The sequence below is a fragment of the Lagenorhynchus albirostris genome, chromosome X (genome assembly GCF_949774975.1).
Source record: "Lagenorhynchus albirostris chromosome X, mLagAlb1.1, whole genome shotgun sequence".
NCBI classification, from domain to species: domain Eukaryota; kingdom Metazoa; phylum Chordata; class Mammalia; order Artiodactyla; family Delphinidae; genus Lagenorhynchus; species Lagenorhynchus albirostris.
The window spans coordinates 91,149,532-91,168,708 of NC_083116.1; the positions used below are offsets into that span (position 1 = coordinate 91,149,532).

General features: G+C 40.1%; 1 protein-coding gene across 3 annotated transcripts in view; it reads left to right on the plus strand.

The window, feature by feature from the left end:
* SLC9A7 (solute carrier family 9 member A7) overlaps positions 1-19,177 on the plus strand; it is a 147,725-nt gene that overhangs the window by 62,124 nt on the left and 66,424 nt on the right. For all 3 annotated transcript variants that reach the window (XM_060137519.1, XM_060137520.1, XM_060137518.1), the window contains exons 2-5: positions 6,427-6,626; positions 8,567-8,644; positions 14,481-14,557; positions 17,493-17,605. In XM_060137519.1, the coding sequence (XP_059993502.1) occupies positions 6,427-6,626; positions 8,567-8,644; positions 14,481-14,557; positions 17,493-17,605 (468 nt within the window). The remainder of the gene's footprint in view (positions 1-6,426; positions 6,627-8,566; positions 8,645-14,480; positions 14,558-17,492; positions 17,606-19,177) is intronic.

Below are 19,177 nucleotides of genomic sequence, written 5' to 3' on the forward strand. Positions count from 1 at the left end.
AAAAGGCAAATCTATAGAGACAGAAAATAGATCAGTTGCCTGGGGCTGGGAGTGGGAAACAGAGAGTGACTGCAAAAGGAAATGTTCCAAATTAGATTGTGATAATTGCACAACTCTGCGAATATAATAAAATCATTGAATTGTACACTTAAAATGGGGAATTTTATGGTATGTGAATTGTACCTCAGTAAAATTGTTTTTAGGGCTTCCCTGGTGGCGCAGTGGTTGAGAGTCCGCCTGCCGATGCAGAGGACATGGGTTCGTGCCCCGGTCCGGGAAGATCCCACATGCCGCGGAGCGGCTGGGCCCGTGAGCCATGGCCGCTGAGCCTGCGCGTCCGGAGCCTGTGCTCCGCAACCGGAGAGGCCACAACAGTGACAGGCCCGCGTACCACATACACACACAAAAATTGTTTTTAAAAAGTATTTCACTACATATTCAAAACAAGTAACAAAAATATTTTAAATGAATTCTCCTTGAAACGAATATATCAATGAATAGCACAGCTGCATAATAAGTAATAGAACAAGTAGAAAAGGATATTGAAAAGGCTGTAACATACATTCTTAATACAAGAGTCGCTTAAATGACCCTGAAACCTGAAAAATCATTGTCACTGCTGGCACCCATTGCATCCTCTTTATTTGCTCAATTAGAAATAGTTATCACTCTCTTCAAACACTGTGTAATGGGATGTGGAATGGGACGCTTTCTTTTCTCAGAATTTCAGATGAAGCTTTAGAACTCAGAACAACTCCTACAGTGCTGTAAAAATCCCCATAGCGGTGGCCAAACCGAACTGATGATCATCTGCTCCCAGTAGCTCATATAAGGGAAGGTGGAGTCTCGTTAGAGAACAGTGCATCCATGCACCTGTTCCCAACTCCTTAACAAAGGCTTATTAATAGAGACATTTAAATATTGCAGCAGGTGGATAGCTGTCTAGAATTACAGCTGAGTGTCGATTTGTTCAACTGTCTTCCCAACAACCTGAGTCACAAAAGCGGAAACTGGCACCAGACTAGTGGGGCTAGTTCCTTTAATGGCCTCATAGCATTTTTGAACAATGCTTTGTCCATAATTAAGTTCCTTCCTCATACCACCAATGGGCACATGCATAAATTGTATATAGGGTTCTTTTTTTGGTTATGTGTTTCTTTTAAACATTAGAAAAGTTGGCAGTTGTATACCATCAGCACAATATGCAAATACAGGAGTTTTTTCATACTCAAAAGTTGCAACAGTCTTGAGTTTTTTCTACTGAAAAAGTCTTGAATTTTTGCACCTTTGGAGTTCACCATGTTGCTTTAAGCCACATCAGATGTCAAAGGAATTTCATGTATATTTGCTTTCTGTAAAAGTTCAAAACTAAATTCTTTCCTAGCATTAGTCATATACCTGTGAAATCAGTGAGTCTCTTTTCATCAGTTGACATGTGATATTTTTCTGGCCCACACACAGTAGATTATTGCTCTTTGTAATCTGGAACACTATGATGTTGATCCAGTAAAGTCATTAATGCCTCTATTGTTCTCCATCATTTTTTGGGGAATACTGAAGTTTCTGAGCTTTGCAAAATATCTAATGTCAAATTCTAATTCCTTGTAGTTAAGACCTCTTTATAGTTCCCTGTCAGAGGATGTCTTCCATATCTAGAAGATGGAAATATGCCATTCATGTTTTTTCCAAGTCTTTGTTATATTCTCACTAAAATACCCCTCTGCAGTCCTAATGTCTTATTCTTTCTTGAAGTGGAAGATGCCACACGTGAACTTAATATAGCAATGACTGTCCTTTTGTGCCATGGACTCCAGTGGTAATAAATATGAATCTAAATGTCTGAGGAGCTACTCAAACTCTACCTTGAATTAGCAGCAAATCCTGTTGCTTGGTATATTTTTGGTCAAAACTATCAATCAGGACGTTTTAACCTGTATCTTTGCTGTGAGGGGGCTTTGTTGCCATATTTTAACACAAGGGGGCAGCATCATCACCTTCACTGTCTCCATCACATCTTTAGCATGGGCACATTGGACCCGGGTAGGGAGGGAAAGATTTTATAAGTATGTATTATTATTTTTAATATTCGTCATCTAATAATGCTTCTAGGTATGATGGTGATGATTACGGACAGAGACTGCGAGGGTATTTCCTGTAGTTGAGGAATTTGTCTGCAAATAAAAGCCTCCTGTAAGGAAAAATCTCCTGTTTCCCTTCTGCTCTCAATACTCTTACTGGACATTTCTGTGACCACATGTGTGGGAGTTTTCTCACACCTAAGCAGTTCTCCAGCTCTCTAGTGGATACCAACTGAGTATCCCACAATTTAACTCAACTCTGACACTGTCTACTTGGAAATAGCATCAGATCCCACAGGCCTCATAAGACCCCTGCCCCTCTCACTTCAGAGGTTAGTCACAAGTCCAGGTTATCACCTGAACTTCTGACCAACTGGCTATAAATAAGAGGTTCTCATGTTCCCCTCCTTAGCTTTGATCATTTGCTAAAATAGCTCAAAGAACTCAGGAAGCCCATTTACTTACTATATTGCTGGTTTATTATCAAAGGATATAACTCAGGAACCACCAGATGGAAGAGATGTATAAGGTAAATTATGTGGAAAGGGACATGGAGCTTCCATGCCCTCTTCGGGTGAGCTACCCTCTCTGGCGCTCCACGTGTGCAGCAACCCAGAACCTCTCTGAACCTGTGTACTTTGGGACTTTTTATTGAGGCTTCATTACATAGGTGTAATTAATTAAATCATTGGCCATTAGTGATCCACTTAACCTCTAGCTCCTCTTCCCTGCATGGAGGTCAGGGGGTGGGGTGGAATTAAAAGTTCCAACTCTGGGGACTTCCCTGGTCATCCAGTGGGTAAGACTCCGTGCTCCCAGTGCAGGGGGCCCAGGTTCAATCCCTGGTTGGGGAACTAGATCGCGCATGCATGCTGCAACTAAGAGATCGCATGCCATAACTAAGAGTCTGCATGCCGCAACTAAGAAGTCCTCATGCCGCAACTAAAAAGATCCCGCATGCCACAATGAAGACCGTGCACAGCCTAAATAAATAAATAAATAAATAAATAAGTTCCAACTCTCTAATCACCTGGTTGGTTCCCCTGGCAACCAGCCCTCATTCGGAGGCTAATCCGGGAACCCCCAGTCACCAGCCACCTCATTAGCATACAAAAAGACACTTAGCACTTCAGAGATTGGGGGGGCGGGGGGGGGGTTAGGAGCTCTGTACCAGGAAACTGGGACAAAGACCAAATATATCTTATTATAAATCACAGTATCACAACTCCTCTTTTGTTAGAATAGTTGTCATTGTGAAGACCCTGTGCTATTGTGGTTTATTTTTTTAGTTAGCTCTGCAAATATTGAAGCTAGTACTGAAAAGAAACAGTGAGTTATGTAAAGCAGCTATTGATTTGGGAGAAGGATAGCCTTTTGTAAATGACTTTACTTTGGTTTCCTGATGAAGACACTGTTAACTGAAGCGAAACGTGTTTTATTCAGGGACCTTACTGAGTACTATACAGCCCAGGAAACAGCCTCTCAGATAGCTCGGAGGATCTGTTCCAAAGAGGTAAGGGAGGAGCCAGGATATATAGGAGTTTTTGCAGGAAAAAAAAACCGAAATGTGTAGTCGAACATCAAAAGATTACCACGAATCACAAAAACCAGACCTGTCAAGTTAATGAATTTAGCACTTTTCTATGTCTGCGAAGATGCAAGAGTCTGGCTCATTGAAATTATTTCTTTGATATGCATTTTAACTATCTATGTTCACATCATGTTTTTCTCCATCTGAATTCTCCCCAGGGCACACCTTGGGTTGTGGGGGGCGCGGTTACATTGGCAGCTTATGGCCAGCAATATTCTTTGTTTACTGGAATGGCAGGCAACATTTTTTTTTTCCACAGCACCCCCTCTTGGTCATAAATTAGACCAAGGTTTGGGAGGCATTTCTTGACCAATTTGTCCCAAGGTGCTAAGAAGGCTCATTCCTAGATCAGATGAGGATTGTGTTGATAGGCCACTCAATGTGCTAAATTTTGCATTAGGCCCTGTTAGTAACCTAAAATTCTCTGGATCTTCTGTTTTACTAGTCTGTTATGATCCAGGGGATGTTTTCCCTTGTTGCTTCTTCCCACATCTAGAGTTGCACTATTACAATTAATTCTATATAGAGTTAAATGTATGATCTACTATCTACTATCTCAAGATGTTTAGCCATCAAGAGGCCTGGTTACACATTGGGTAAAAATTGGGTTACAATTGGGTAAAAAGCATATATATATTTAACTGGGGTAAATAGAGTGGACTTGTTTGGGGCCCTTTAATGTTGCGGACCATAGGGGGTCCCTTTGGCCCATCCAACCTTAGGTAGTGTTGTATCAAAACCTTTTGTTTTAATCCCATTAACATCTGTTTTATTTATCCCATTTCTTAATAACCATCTGAAGATTTTTATCCTTTTGGGACGAGTCCCTTTAAATTTTTCACCTTTTTGGAAAGAAATCTATAGACTTTCTCTCAGGTTCTCATTTTCCTGTTAATCAACCTAATTAACAATTAATCTCCTGTTCATTAGCATCTGTAAGACCCATTGAGGGTAAGTTGAGACCACAAATGAGGCTTCCCAAACTGGTTTTTTTGTTTTGTTTTGTTTTAAACTGAGGGAGTTCTTAGGTTAGCTATTTTTTTTTACCACCTTCGAATTTGTTTTTTCATAGGTACCAGTAAAATGGCTGTTTATGAGAGCGCTCTAAAAATTCACCAATTTAGACGTTTCCCCAATTTAAAGGATCCATCGTCTGGCCATTGATGAGATATGTTAATAGTGACACAAATGAATAACGCGCTAGAGGCGTCCCCACAAGAGAGTGCAAAGGATGCAGCCTTCACAAGATCTAGAAAGTTTACTCCCCAAAATAGTCTTAAGAGAGTAAAGGACCTTCGTTGTACAGGTTGACACAACGAAGGTGAGGATGACAAAGGCCCCTTATGGGCACCTCATATGACAAATTTCCCTTAGAGCTGGCACAGCCAAGCCAGAAAAAGAGACTGCTCAGGACCCCAGTCTATTTTATTGGCTGCCAAATGTAAACCATGTGTGTACCTTCCAGAGCGCGGAGACCAAGCTCTCAAATTGAGATTATTAAGAACCTCATTTTTAATCTGTAGTAAAATTTTACAACTTTATTTGTTCACAAAAGTCAACAAAGTTCAAGCATGTTAGTACAGGTATTTAACAACCACCACCACCACCACAATAATAAAGCAATACAGACACAGAGCACAGAGTTTGGCTTAAAAAACTATATCTTTCTGGATTTTATATATTATTTGTTCTTCAGCAATGTCTTGTGAGTTCTCATATGTCTTGGTGATAAGAGACATTGTAGAACATTATACATAGGATATAATAAACATTTTCTTTCTTTTTCTCATATAACTTTCTCCATTAATGGCAAAATGAGATGGGGGAGCATTTTACCATTCTCTCTCTTAATATTGCTAGCAAAGAACTGAATATAGAGAGAGGTCTGAAGTTTTCCACCTAAGAGAGAATTGTGGAAAGTGTCTGGTTGTTATTTATGTTTTCTTTTTTTTCACATTTCCCTCACTTTTACTTGGGCATGTGTGACTCATGTCCGGGACCAGGGGAGCAACATTTCTTCATAACTCATGGAATTAAATGCTGACACACAATTTTGCTGGTTTTTTCCTCCTAAAGGGAAAACCCTGCTAAGAACAGAATGAGACGGAAAGACTTGCAGCTAATTATGCTAGCTGTGTCAATGGCATAGCCCCAAGAAGCCAGCTCTCCAGTCCCTGAATCATGACTGTGAAAATTGGCACTGTGCTGTTTAGCTCCCTAAGGGATGTAATTATTTTCTCCATGATACCCAATACTTGAAATGACCTCAGCAAAAGCATTTCTTTTCTTTTTTTCCCTTCCTCTAGTGTGTGGCAAAACAAATTGCATTTGTAACAACTAGAAATTCCCGAGGCCTTGTCCTCACTGGCGGATGGCCTGAGGAATGCTGCTGGTGCAAATCAAAGAGCTCAGTGGTTCTGCTTTGTGCTGTGCTAGGCAGAAAAAACCTTTGCCTCTTATCACCCCATCTTCCTCCAGCAGAAACCTGAGAAATGAGACATGATCAGTGGTTCATAGTACTCGGAGTACTGTCATAATCCCGAAAGGTACTGTCCTACCTTGTCCTCTTGGTGGCTGAGGGACTCAAACCAGAATAGATGGATTCTTAACCCTTTTGAAGGACTGTGTAGTTGTCCCTAAAATACACATCACCTACCTGGTCTCTAAGATTACTTCAGAGTTTCTTAGTTGTTGCCATTATTCCCATGCTCTCTGTGTCCTTCCACAGGCCTGATGTTTTCTTCCACTCTGTTTCAGGGCTCATCGTCGGGGTGATCCTGAGGTACGGCACCACTGCCACCAGTGGTCATGACAAGTCACTCAGCTGCACTCAGGAAGACAGGGCCTTCAGCACCTTATTAGTGAATGTCAGCGGGAAGTTCTTCGAATACACCCTGAAAGGAGAAATCAGCCCTGGCAAGGTCAACAGTGTAGAGCAGAATGACATGCTGAGGAAGGTGAGCTCGGGCCGCTCAGCCACTTTGGTCCTGACGTGGTTTTTGATTTTCCGATTCTGTCTCAACTTTGTGAACAGAAATCTTTTGACACTCCTGGAACATCAGTAACATTCCTGGCTGTCAGTTTGGCTAGGAAGCTTTTGGACTGTGATGAGGAGAAGGAACCATATTTGAACTTGAGCCTTTTAGCTTTGTCAGACTGATGTGGGCCACCAATGGTGCAGTGGGTTCGTACATCCCACTCAGCTCCTCTGTCCAACTCCCATCTCTTTTTGATTATGTCTCTTACTCTTGTTATGGTTTAGGGATGAGATTGTTTCTTTCTTAAATTAAGATTGGTTTCTTATTTTTTTTTAGCTTGTTATAATCAGTGTTCAGAAGTGTTATTCTTACTTCTTCGTGGTTATTTTACCATATTCTACAAACATTTATTGAGTTTCCCACTCTCATTGGTGATTGGTGCCAAAGGCTTAATGAGTCTTCAGAGGAAAAATGTCTTGTTGTCTTAGAATTTGAGCCCACATGTTGTTTTTCATTTAATGTTGGGGGTAGCTAAAATACTCCACAGGAAAAGGGATTATATATCTCTTCATTTCACTTGGGTGATTTCCAGGATAAGCACAAGATCTGTATTTATCCACATACATTCTAGTACCTTATAGACCCGGGCTTATCAGCAGGAGGGCTTCCGTATAAAGTCTGGGGATCCAAGTTGTGTGAGACCCCTTTAATATGTGAAAGCTTGCAGTCAAAGAGTGTAGCCTGTGCTCCAAAAATTAAATTATTATTGTTCTCAGGATCTGCCATAATCCTTAAAGAAAATTATTCTCAACCTGGAGTGTTCAACATGCCCATCTTCTCTCTGTCCCTAAGGGCGGTCCTCTCAACCCTTCATAAGAATGCATGGAATTTCCATAAACATTTGTGAAATTAAATGCAACTGAGAAAGATACCCAGTGTAATACCACACTAATGGCTGTTTACATTTAATAATTAGAATGGAGATTTAAAATAATTAATTGAAATAAGAGCCAGTTAATCTACCAACGTGAACAAATTCTTTAAAAAGGTTAGGAGGGGGCTTCCCTGGTGGCGCAGTGGTTGAGAGTCCGCCTGCCGATGCAGGGGACATGGGTTCGTGCCCCGGTCCGGGAAGATCCCACATGCCGCGGAGCAGCTGGGCCCGTGAGCCATGGCCGCTGAGCCTGCGCGTCCGGAGCCTGTGCTGCGCAACGGGAGAGGCCACAACAGTAAGAGGCCCGCATACCGCAAAAAAAAAAAAAAAAAAAAGTTTAGGAGGCTTTATACAATGTTTAATTCTTTTCTGGATGTGATAAGGCTTTGCTCATAGTTCCAGAGTGATTTCCCTGATTGCCTACAGGTAGTTTTAGTCCCCTTAGAGTTGATGAATTTATGTTGATATTCAGGAAGTCACTAGCACCACTGGAGACTTTGATCTAGTCCACATTACCTATCACAAATGGCTGGTCACTCAAAAGAGACTTAAATTCAGTAAGATTATGTCTATAAATCATTATGTGGTAGGATACAGAAAATTAATAAAGACTCACGACTGCATCTTTTATTGTAGTTGAACTTTTATAAAGGTTTGATAAAAATCAAGATGCTTTCATTTCTTGTTTAAGAACATTGACCAGAAGCTTTCTGTGAGTTCTCAAAATTGCATTGAATTGTTGTGTCTTAATACATATTCAACAACACACCAAGAGTAGAAGGCAGAAGTACCGTGTGGAGAAGAACAGGCCAGTGCTCATGGGAGCTGTGGCTTCTCTACTGTGCTGAGTTTGTGATTTTTCACATTTATGTCATTTGTTTTAAATATTCAAACTTTAGTCAGTGGCTTAAAATATTAAGCAAATATTATGGCACCAATTGGTATTCAGCAAAAAAATTGGCTTTTTTTCTTTTTAAACTTTTAGGTAACATTTGATCCAGAGGTCTTTTTCAACATTCTGCTGCCTCCAATTATTTTCCATGCTGGATACAGTTTAAAGAAGGTAAGGAATTTTTGCCAGTATTTCTTAAAGCATGGGAATCTCTGCTTTAATTTTCCTGTACAATATTCTAGTTTTTTTCCTTCTCTCAGATTGCTTATTACTGTGTTCTATACCCACTCAGAGACTACAGTTGACTCATCATCAGTGACTCATTTCTGTTTTAAAGTCTAGAACTCTTATCCATTGCTGGTGGGAATGTAAAATGGTATGGCCACTCTGGAAAACATGTTTGCAGTTTCTTATAAAACTAAAGTTGAAATTACCATATGACCCAGTGATTTTATTTCTGAGGATTTATCCCAGAGAAATGAAAACTACTGTTTACACAAAAAACTGTACATGGTTGTTCATAATAACTTTATTTGTAATAGCCCCAAACTGGAAACAGACAAAATGTCCTACAATAGGTGAATAGTTAAACAAGCATCCATGCCATGGATACAACTCAGCAATAAAATGGAACAAACTATTGACACACAAAACAGCCTGGATGGATCTCAAAGGCATTATGCTAAGTGAAAAAAAAATCCAATCTCAAAAGGTCACATACTATATGGTTTCATTTATATAGCATTCTAGAAATGACAAAATTATAGGGATGGAGAACAAATTATTGGTTGCCAGGGGTTAGGGATGGTGGGGATGAGAAGGGGAGGGGGTGGCTGTGACTATAAAGTGGGTAGCATGAGAGAAATCTTCATGGCAGTGGAACAGTTCTGCATCTTGATTGCAGTGGTGGTTACAAGAATCTACACGTGTGATAAAATGACATAGAACTATGCACACACATTGTACCAATTTCAGTTTCCTGGTTTTGATATTGCACTACAATTATGTGAGATATAACCAGTGGAGGAAAATGTGTGAAGGTACCATGGGACCTCTCTGCACTATTTTTGCAACTTCTGTGAATCTATAATTACTCCAAAGTAAAAAGTTTAAAAAATACCATTATTGAGGGAGGGTCATTGTGTTCAGCAGCAAGGTTGGGCCTAAGCCCCTAAATATTTAAAATACCAAATACCTTTATAAATAGTGTGAGTGGCTCCCTTCCTCCCCATTGTGGGACTATTCTGTGAAAATTTAGCCTTCAAAAGGGCCTACTTCAGATAACAGCCAAGGACCTTGTTTCAGCTGTCTTTCTGAAAGGGGACTAAAGGAAACCTTTTCAGTGAGCCTAGAGAAGAGAGATCTTGGCTGCCAATAAAACTCAGTAACATCCTTAGGAAGTAGAGAATGCCTTCAAAGTTGATAAACCTCTAGATAGATCAATCAAGGTAAAAAAAAAAAAGAGGAAAGAAACAAATTACCTATATTAGGAATGAAAGAGGGGACATCAGTATAGACCCTTCATACATTAAAAGGACAATAAGAGAATAATATGAACAACTTTGTACCAATAAATTTGACAACCCAGGTGAAATGGACAAATTTCTCGAAAGGCACAAATTACCAAAACTGACCCAAGAAGAGATGGAAAGCTTCAACAGCCCTATATTAATGAAATAAACTGAGTTCATAGTTAAAAACCTTTATGTAAGCCCAGATGGCTTCACTGGTGAATTCTATCTAGCATTTAAGGAAGAAATAATGAGTCCTACCCAAAATCTTTCAGAACATAGAGGAGGGAACAGTTACAACTCATTTTATGAGAGGGTGCCTGCCCATCAGGCTGGTTCTTCTGTCAAAGCAAATCTGCAGTTTTCAGAAGGTTTTTAAACTCTTCCCAACCCACACAAATATAGTTATTTATGGAGCATATGATATAAAGAATTTTGCATATATCCTTTATTTCGGTTTTTATATACATTATTTCTGATCATCACAGAAACTCTGTAAGAATGTGAGCGTGGTAGATTACCTCACACCCCTTCTCCCCCAGGTTTCCAACTCATTTATAAACAGACACAAGGAGCTAACTGGCAACTGAATGATCAATTTATGACCCAAAGTCCCTGGTGACGCATCTTGGATGATATAGTTTAGCCCTTGGTAATGGGGCTCCTTACTGCCGACCTCATGAATTGAAGACAGATGCCCTTTAGCCACCAAGTCGGTCACAGTCACAGATACGGAGGCTGAAATGGAGAGATCGTAGAAATTGTTGGGCCTACCAAAGGCTGCCTCTTTTGCTCGTAGCATGGAGGCCATAGGAGCAAGAGCACTCCCCCACTTTCCGTAAGAGAGTCAAGGCTACAAGTCAGGGTCAAGCCAATCTCGCCCTTCAGAGATCACATGGCCCCTTCTTACTGCATCACCTTCAAGGGAGGAGGGATGGAACTTAAGTCCCCTCTCCACAATGGATGCTTGAGGAGCAGGAGGCTGTGTTTCTGCACACCAGCCCAACGCACATCTGGACACTCACAGACATGTAGAGAATGTCCTGCATTTTACTGATGATGAAGCCAAATTGAGAACGATTAAGTGACGTTTGAGGTTATGTAGGTGGTGCAGGACTGAGTCAAGGTTATGCCTGTCTGTCTGACTGGAGGGCCTAGAGTTGTTCCTCTGTGTTACATTCTTTCCAGATATAGGTTTTCTGTACCGAAAAAGTATCCTTTTTCAGACTTATTTATGAGGTTGCCAGAGTAATCTGAATCTATATGTCAGCTATTGACATGTAAAAAATGGTAGATGATCTTACAGGTATAAATAATGTTATTCTTTATCTGAATAAAGAGTTTGGGAGCTGCTCTTAAGATCAAATGGGTGATGAATAATTTGGTATTTTAAATAACTAAACTTAATGTATAATCAAGGTCATAGTTGCTTTAAAATGAAACCAAACCGGGCTTCCCTGGTGGCGCAAGTGGTTGAGGGTCCGCCTGCCGAAGCAGGGGGCACGGGTTCGTGCCCCAGTCTGGGAAGATCCCACATGCCGCAGAGCGGCTAGGCCCGTGAGTCATGGCTGCTGAGCCTGCGTGTCGAGAGCCTGTGCTCCGCAACGGGAGAGGCCACAACAGTGAGAGGCCCGCATACCACAAAAAAAAAAAAAAAAAAAAAAGAAACCAAACCATTGGTTGTGAAAGCCACTCTAATGGCTAAAAAAACCCTTAGTGTTTGCAGAGCCTTCCCTTTGTCAGCTTCATTTTCTCAGAAGAAAAACAAATAACAGGCTTTGCCAGTTACCAACTTAAGTTGTTTTTGAAATGCTAGTCTTAAAGGTTATTATTAGCTCTTAGTTTAGTCTCTTTCCTTTTTAATCAGGCACCTAAATAGTTGGTACTTATGTGGTTGCCATCTCTGATTAAATGTTCCCAATTAAATGTGTAATAAGTGTTTCACCATTTAACCTCTGGTATGTAAACAGATTCATACCCTTTGACCTATGTACATGTAGTTGTCATTCAGACATGGGCCTTCTTTTTTCTAACTTGAAAAAAGTACCATGGTCTTAGCTCTGATTTTGTGCTACCACTCAGTTTGCTTAGAGGGCATTGGCAGGGAAAGAATTCACCTATAGAAGCTTTCATGTTTTGTGCATTTCCCCCAATACACACACACATACACACACACACCATGTTCAAATTTGTCAGGGGAATGGGCGATGATGAGGTTTCCCAAGGAGTAGGAATGTAAGGCTTAGAATGGTACAACTAGGAATTGGGATGCCGGGTGGATTTCCATTGAATGCAAACCTTCTCATCCTGATCTGTTTTAGGTTTGTATTCTCAAAGGCTTTACCAGGGCATGCCATCTCCTTTTGTTTCTTTTTGCCATTCTATAATGGAAAGGGAAAAGAAGGGAGAGACTGAACCAGTCATGGCCATGTGAACCACACGTGACTGTGAACTGTTAAGGCCAAATAAGAAGATGATGAAAGATACAGGATTCCACTAGACACCTCCTGTCCTTCTTCCCTAAAAGGATGTGGTGGGAATCAAGAAGGGCATCTTGTGCGGTGAGAGTGCAATGCCTTGGGGTCAGAAGACCTGCTTTCCAGTTCTGGTGCTGCGGTTTGGTAGACATGTGACTTCAGGCAGCTCACATCACACTTTTGAGCCTTAGTTGTCTCTCATAAAATGGTCCAAAAAACACCTTCATGATGAGGTTGTTGTGAGAATTGGATGAGCTAATATGCGAAAGTACTCTGTAAACTATGAAGTATATAATGAAATACTAGGTGTAATAATATACAAATAAGTGGCATGTTATACCTTTTCAAGATGCAATAAAATTCCAGTTCATATCAACAGATATGAATGGGATGGGTAATTTGTGTGTGTGTGTGTGTGTGTGTGTGTGTGTGTGTGTGATTTTAGAATATATCATGAATGCATTTTTGGTGGTAGATTTACATTTCTAATTTTCTGCTTTGGCTAATATCATAAATACAAATTTACTTAATATATTCAAACCAACCATAGGAATGATTACCCAAAAGAAAGCCGAGTGGCAAGGGAAAGCACATCTAGGGTTAAAATTTTGCTCCTGGATACTTCGCATGGGTTTCATTGGTCTCATGTCTTGTCCTTGATGCACTCCCTCCCTGGTTTAAGCACTTGATGGAGCTTTTAAAGGCAAGTAGGTCACAGTTGTTGGTTTTTTTTTGAAGCCTAATTTTTTTTTCAAAACAGTGGCATATAAATGCATTAGCATTAAAAAAAGACTGAGGACAATGACTGATTTAGGAGGCAAACATAGTGTGTCTATAATATGTACAGGCAGTACCTTCATTTGATGACTGTCAGTGTGGGAAGCCCTTGAAGGATTCTGTTCTGAGCAGGTGGTTTAGGGCCACTAGGGGTTCTTTGATGCCTTCTTCACAGCCTCAGAGAGGGGCAGGCATTGGGGAAAGCTGAAGCCAAGGTCTTAGGTCCTCTGTCTGGAATGCAGGCCAGTGGTCGCCTGAGCCCTTTGTCTGATCAGACTTCGTGAAGGCTGCTTGATCCAGGCTGAGTGCTTCTTCTGTGCCCTCTCTTTCCCCGATGGTGCTTAGCTCACATGCTGGGGCTCTCCTGCCTTTTAAAATTTCTAGATAAGGTGTTCCTGGTTCCTGTTTAATTAGGGTGTTTAGGGGATTTTGTTTGTCTGTTTTTGTTAAATAGTTATGATTGTCCAGTGTGAACAGCTTTATGCCTTGAGAAGTAAGGATCATGTCTCAGGGTCCCAAGAACATGGATTTTCCCCATCAGAATATCCACAGGCCCAGTGATTTATGAGAAGTAAATTCGTGTGTGTGTGTGTGTGTGTGTGTGTACACATACTTTTAAATTTGCCCATCTTAGATGAACTACCTGTTTCTTGTTTCTCCACACCTATCTCTATTTTTCCTCTTTCCCAGGCTCCAAAGATTAATTCAGATGAATATCAGAAGACGCCTCCGATGCTGAGTTAACCAGAAAGCTCCTTAGCACGTTCATAGCTTATTAGTTTCAAACTTATATCTGTAATGTTCTTCTAAAGTACTACCAGAACTGGAAGTGACTAGTTGAATCACTAGGGTAAAATAGTTTGGGTTAAATCTGTGAAAATGATTGGTCTACTTACACACACATAATACTCTCTCTCTCTCTCTCTCTCTCTCTCTCTCTCTCTCTCACACACACACACACACACACACAAAACACACAAAATGTAATTTAATATAATCAGCCAGAGTAGTTTTTTATGAAATTTACTAAGGCCTTGCTTGCTTGCTTACTGATTGGTAGGACAAAGGATATCTTAAAACCATGATTTTCTAAGGCTAAATAGCATTATTCAGGAGTAACTTCAGTTGTTAATTAATATAATGGAAGCAGTAAGTAAAGTTTCACTTTTTAGAGACTTGTAGTGTTTCTAATGTTCACTGTCAAAATTCACAATGTGATTCCTGCTTTTTTGTTTTATTCAGAGACACTTTTTCAGAAACCTTGGGTCTATTCTGGCCTATGCCTTCTTGGGGACTGCCGTTTCCTGCTTCATTATCGGGTAAGTGACTCTTTGTCATATAACCAAATTACCACACTTCCAAAGAGATGAGATCCACATGGGTCCACAGAATCCAATATTTTCCCCAGCTTTATTGAGATATAATTGACACATAACATTGTGAAAGTGTAGGGTATACAGTGTGTTGATTTGACACATTTATAAATTGCAAAATGATTACCACCATAGTATTAGCTACCACCTTCATCCGGTCACATGGTTACCATTTCTTTTTTTGTGGTGAGAACATGTTAGCAACATTCAAGTATGTGGTAAAGTATCATTAGCTATAATCACTATGTTGTACATTAGATCCCCAAACTTATTAATCTTGTTACTGGAAGTTCGTACCCTTTGAGCAACACCTCCCCATTTCCCCCACTCCCCCAGCCCCTGGCAAGGGCCGGATTCCAGTATTTTGATGTTTATGATGATTGTAATTAAGATCTAGAGTTACATTGTCCAGTGTGGTAGCTATGAGCCACATGTGGCTATTTAAATTGAAATTAAGTCATTAACACTGAAATAAAATAAAACCTAGTCCCCAGATCTTAGTTTCTAATAGCATTCTTCAATGAAAAGAACCAGGACCCCTTGCAGAAATGGCTGATTCTAGGGCTGGGGCAGCAAATATACAAAATGACAATGGAGCATCTTATAGTGTCAGAGAGTAAGGAAGTGCTCAGAAAACAAACAAAAAGGATATGGAGCATGTCAAAGGGACACAGAGCCAGCCTGAAACCCCCCCTCCCTAATGGCTAAAGAACAACAAAAGAAATAACATTGTTTTGGATCATCACCCAAAGCATAAAACAAATATATTTGAGTCTATACTGTGATATAAATAAATGATTGGATGAATAAATAAATGGGGGGGAAGTGACAAATCTGTGCAGAAGAATTCCAAATAATTTATGCAGATACAACCCCCCTCGAGGAGATGAAGCTTGGGCCTTCCCCCCTTTGACTGTGGGCTGTGCATAGTGACTTCCTTCCAAAGAGTACAGCATGCAAAGGAAGAAGAAAGAGTAGCTTTACAGAGGAGAAACCAGGCAAACATTGCCTCAGCCAGATGATCAAGGTTAACACCAAAATTGGTAAATCATGTTGATACGCTGTACCTTTGATATCTGTGATGAGAATGGCGCTTACTGCTGTGTCTTCCTCCCAAAATCACATTACCTCAGTCTAATCATGAGAAAAAAAAAATCAGACAAGTCCCACATTCTGCAAAATACCTGACCAGTATTCCTCCCCAACTGCCAAGGTCATCAAAAACAAGCAAAGTCTGAGAAACTGTCACAGCCAAGAGGAGACAAAAGAGATATGATGACTAAATGTAATGTGGTATCCTGGATGGAATCCTGGAACAGAAAAGGGATATTAGGTAAAAACTAAGGAAATGTGACTGAAATGTGAACTTTAGTTAATTAAAAAAAAATTAGCTGGAAAGCTGGAGATAAAAGCAGAGGCTTTTATGCCACTAAAACAGGAGGGGCTTGGACTTCGTCCTTTAAGAGAGACAAGCCACTGAAGAGTGACAGGTTAGATAACTGGTATCGGTGACTATAGGGAAAACGCTACCACGGAGAAGTCTATTGCTCAGATCTAAGCTTATGATAGAAGGAAATGGAGAGGAAGGTCTAAGTTTCAAGAAATATTTAAAAAGTAGGTGAAAGAAGCCTTTGATAAGCAACAAAGAGCAAATCAACTCTGTGTCATAGAATTCCTATGAATTGAAATATAACTGTTTAGGTGTCTGGAACAGTGTCAATGTCTGGCACACAGTAGGCAAACACTAAGTTATAGCTATTTATTCTCAAAAGGATTCAATTCTGCAAATAGTTCTTGAACTTCTAGCTTTGTCAATCTACTGTTCTAGACACCTAAGGTACAAAGATGAGCAACGATACGGTCTTGACCTTTAAGAATCTTATTATTGGGGGTTGGCTGTAGGGTACAATGAGTCTATTCTGTGGCTATTTATTTTTGGCATTTTATTTTTTTCAGTTTCATTGTAAATGGGATTTTCTTAATTTCTCTTTATTCTGTGGTTGTTTTTATTCCCCTAATCCCTACAGCTGTTACCAACACACACACACCCACACACACACACACACACACACACACACACACACACACACACACACACACACACACACACACACACCCTTAATAACATGTACTAGGCCTTTTAACACTTTTCACTCCTCCCAATTTGTCAGCTGTCCTGTAGGAAATGTGCTCTGGCCAAGTTGAAATATTAACTTGGTGGTCCTTCTTGGGCCATATCACATTCTGCACAGTATAAGGAGGGCTGCTGCTGGCCTGCCTAACCCATTCAAAGAGTGAGAAGCCAGGTATGTCCATGAGTATGCTGATATTTTAATGGGATGTTCAAAGAGCTTTGCCTCTCTTCCCTTCTTTGAAATAATTATTGGCAGAGAAGGTTGACCAGTTGGATCTTTGTGGCCAACCCATTTTTTTTCTCTCCAGCTTCATCCAGTCCACTCATTTCCATGACTTTAAATGCATTGTCTTAGAATCCTGGGAGTTTTGTAGCAATTCATTACCCATTTTGCAGGGTTCTTTCTCTTCCTTTCTTCCCTACTACCCAGTTGCTTAAAATGCCCTAACTGTTGCTAATTAAGGATCATACTTTATAGTTGTACATCAGCACAGTTCTTTAAAATGGAGTGTTCAGATATTTCAGCAAGATGACATTAACTGCAGACCATTACTTGGTGCCAAAGTCTTATTTGCACATGTTCCTGGTAAGTGTCCAAGCACGGCAGCTGCCCGATGTTTTCACAAACCTCTCTGGAAGTACAGTATTCTAGTACTCCTCTGCTTGCTCATTTGCCAGGTTACTCGATTAGATGGGTTTCTTTTCTTTTTTTTTCCTTCTGACATAGTTTACCTTCCCTTCTTACAGAAATCTCATGTATGGTGTGGTGAAGCTCATGAAGATTGTGGGGCAGCTCTCGGATAAATTTTACTACACGGATTGTCTCTTTTTTGGAGCAGTTATCTCTGCTACTGACCCAGGTATTTGCATATTTGGCCTTATCATTATGATGTTTTATTATTTAAATCTTAAAAAGTTCAGAGCAATCATTAACTTTCATTACAGTAGGGAGACTGTAGTATTAACATGGAACAGTGGAGGAAGAGACCAGTAAGTGGTCTAACAGACTTAGATAGCTTTTCTAAGGGCCTGCATTTCCCTTTTCTTCTTCTTATTATTATTGTAAAAAAAAACAACATAAAATTTACCATCTTAATCATCTTCAGGTGTATAGTTCAGCAGTGTTGAGTATATTCACATTGTTGTGCAACCAATCTCCAGAATTTTTTCATCTTGCAAAACTGAAACTCTATACCCATTAAGCAACATCTCCCCATCCTCCCCCCACCCCACCCCCCAGTCCTGGGCAACCACCGTTCTACTTTCTGTCTCTATGAGTTTGACTACTGTAGATACCTCATATAAGTGGAATCATCAGAAGTTGTCTTTTTGTGTCTGGCTTATTTCATTAGCATAATGTCCTCAAGATTCATCTATGTTATAACGTGTCAGAATTTCCTTCCTTTTAAACCTGAATAATATTCCATTGTATGAATATACCGCATCTTGTTTATCCATCCATCTGCCAACAAGCCCTTGGGTTGCTTCCACCTGTATTTCCCTTTTGTCTTTCATTTTAGAATGTCTAATTTAGTCATAATTTTTACACTTAGACTGTCTTTTTTCTCAGTGTTGTGCTTTTTCATTCTTTTGGGAAACCTATCATTTGGTTTAAATAATACCTTTGCTTAGTAGAAATGCACACCGGTACCTGTAGTGAATGTAATTTAATTTGTAAAGTCCTTTTTGTGCAATGTTCCTGCACACTGTGATGTGGTTCCTATTCATAAATCTCTTACCTTGTATTTTTCAAGTGTTAGTTGAACCAGTTCTTAAAAGTGGAATTATTATATACCCTTCCTCCCCTGCAGCTCAAAACAAACAAACAAGCTCTCCTCTCCAAGTTGGAACCCATAATTGAATCGGTTCACATAAAGTAGTTACGGCTATTCTTTCCTCTAGTGTTAACTACTGAGAGTGCCATTGCAGGGAAAGAATTTATGGAGAAAGAGCTGATCTTGTTCTTACAGTACAGATGGAAAGGTCTTTTCATTGTCTATGATGTCCTCTAACATTCTGGGCAGTAATGATCTCTAAGATATACAGATTCCCACCATGCCCCACCTCCACTTCACCGTGCCTCTTGGGGGGTCCTCTAGATCAGCGCTACCCAGTAGACCTTTCTGTGATGATAGAAATGTTCTATAGTCTTCCCAATCCTTTATGGTAGCCAGTAGCTACGTGTGGCTATGAGCACTTGAAATGTGGGATAGTGCAAGAAGAACTGATTTTTGAACTTTATGCTCAGTAATTTAAGTTTAAATGGCTACATGTGGCTAGTGGCTACCGCATTGGATAGCACAGCTCTAGACAGTTGTGTAGCTCTGAAAAACCTTGATGATCCAAAAACCGTTGATCTCTCTCACCACCCCCCTATTTTTTTTTTTTTATGTTTTGAAAAAATTTTTTTCCTTTTTTTTTTTTTTGGCCGC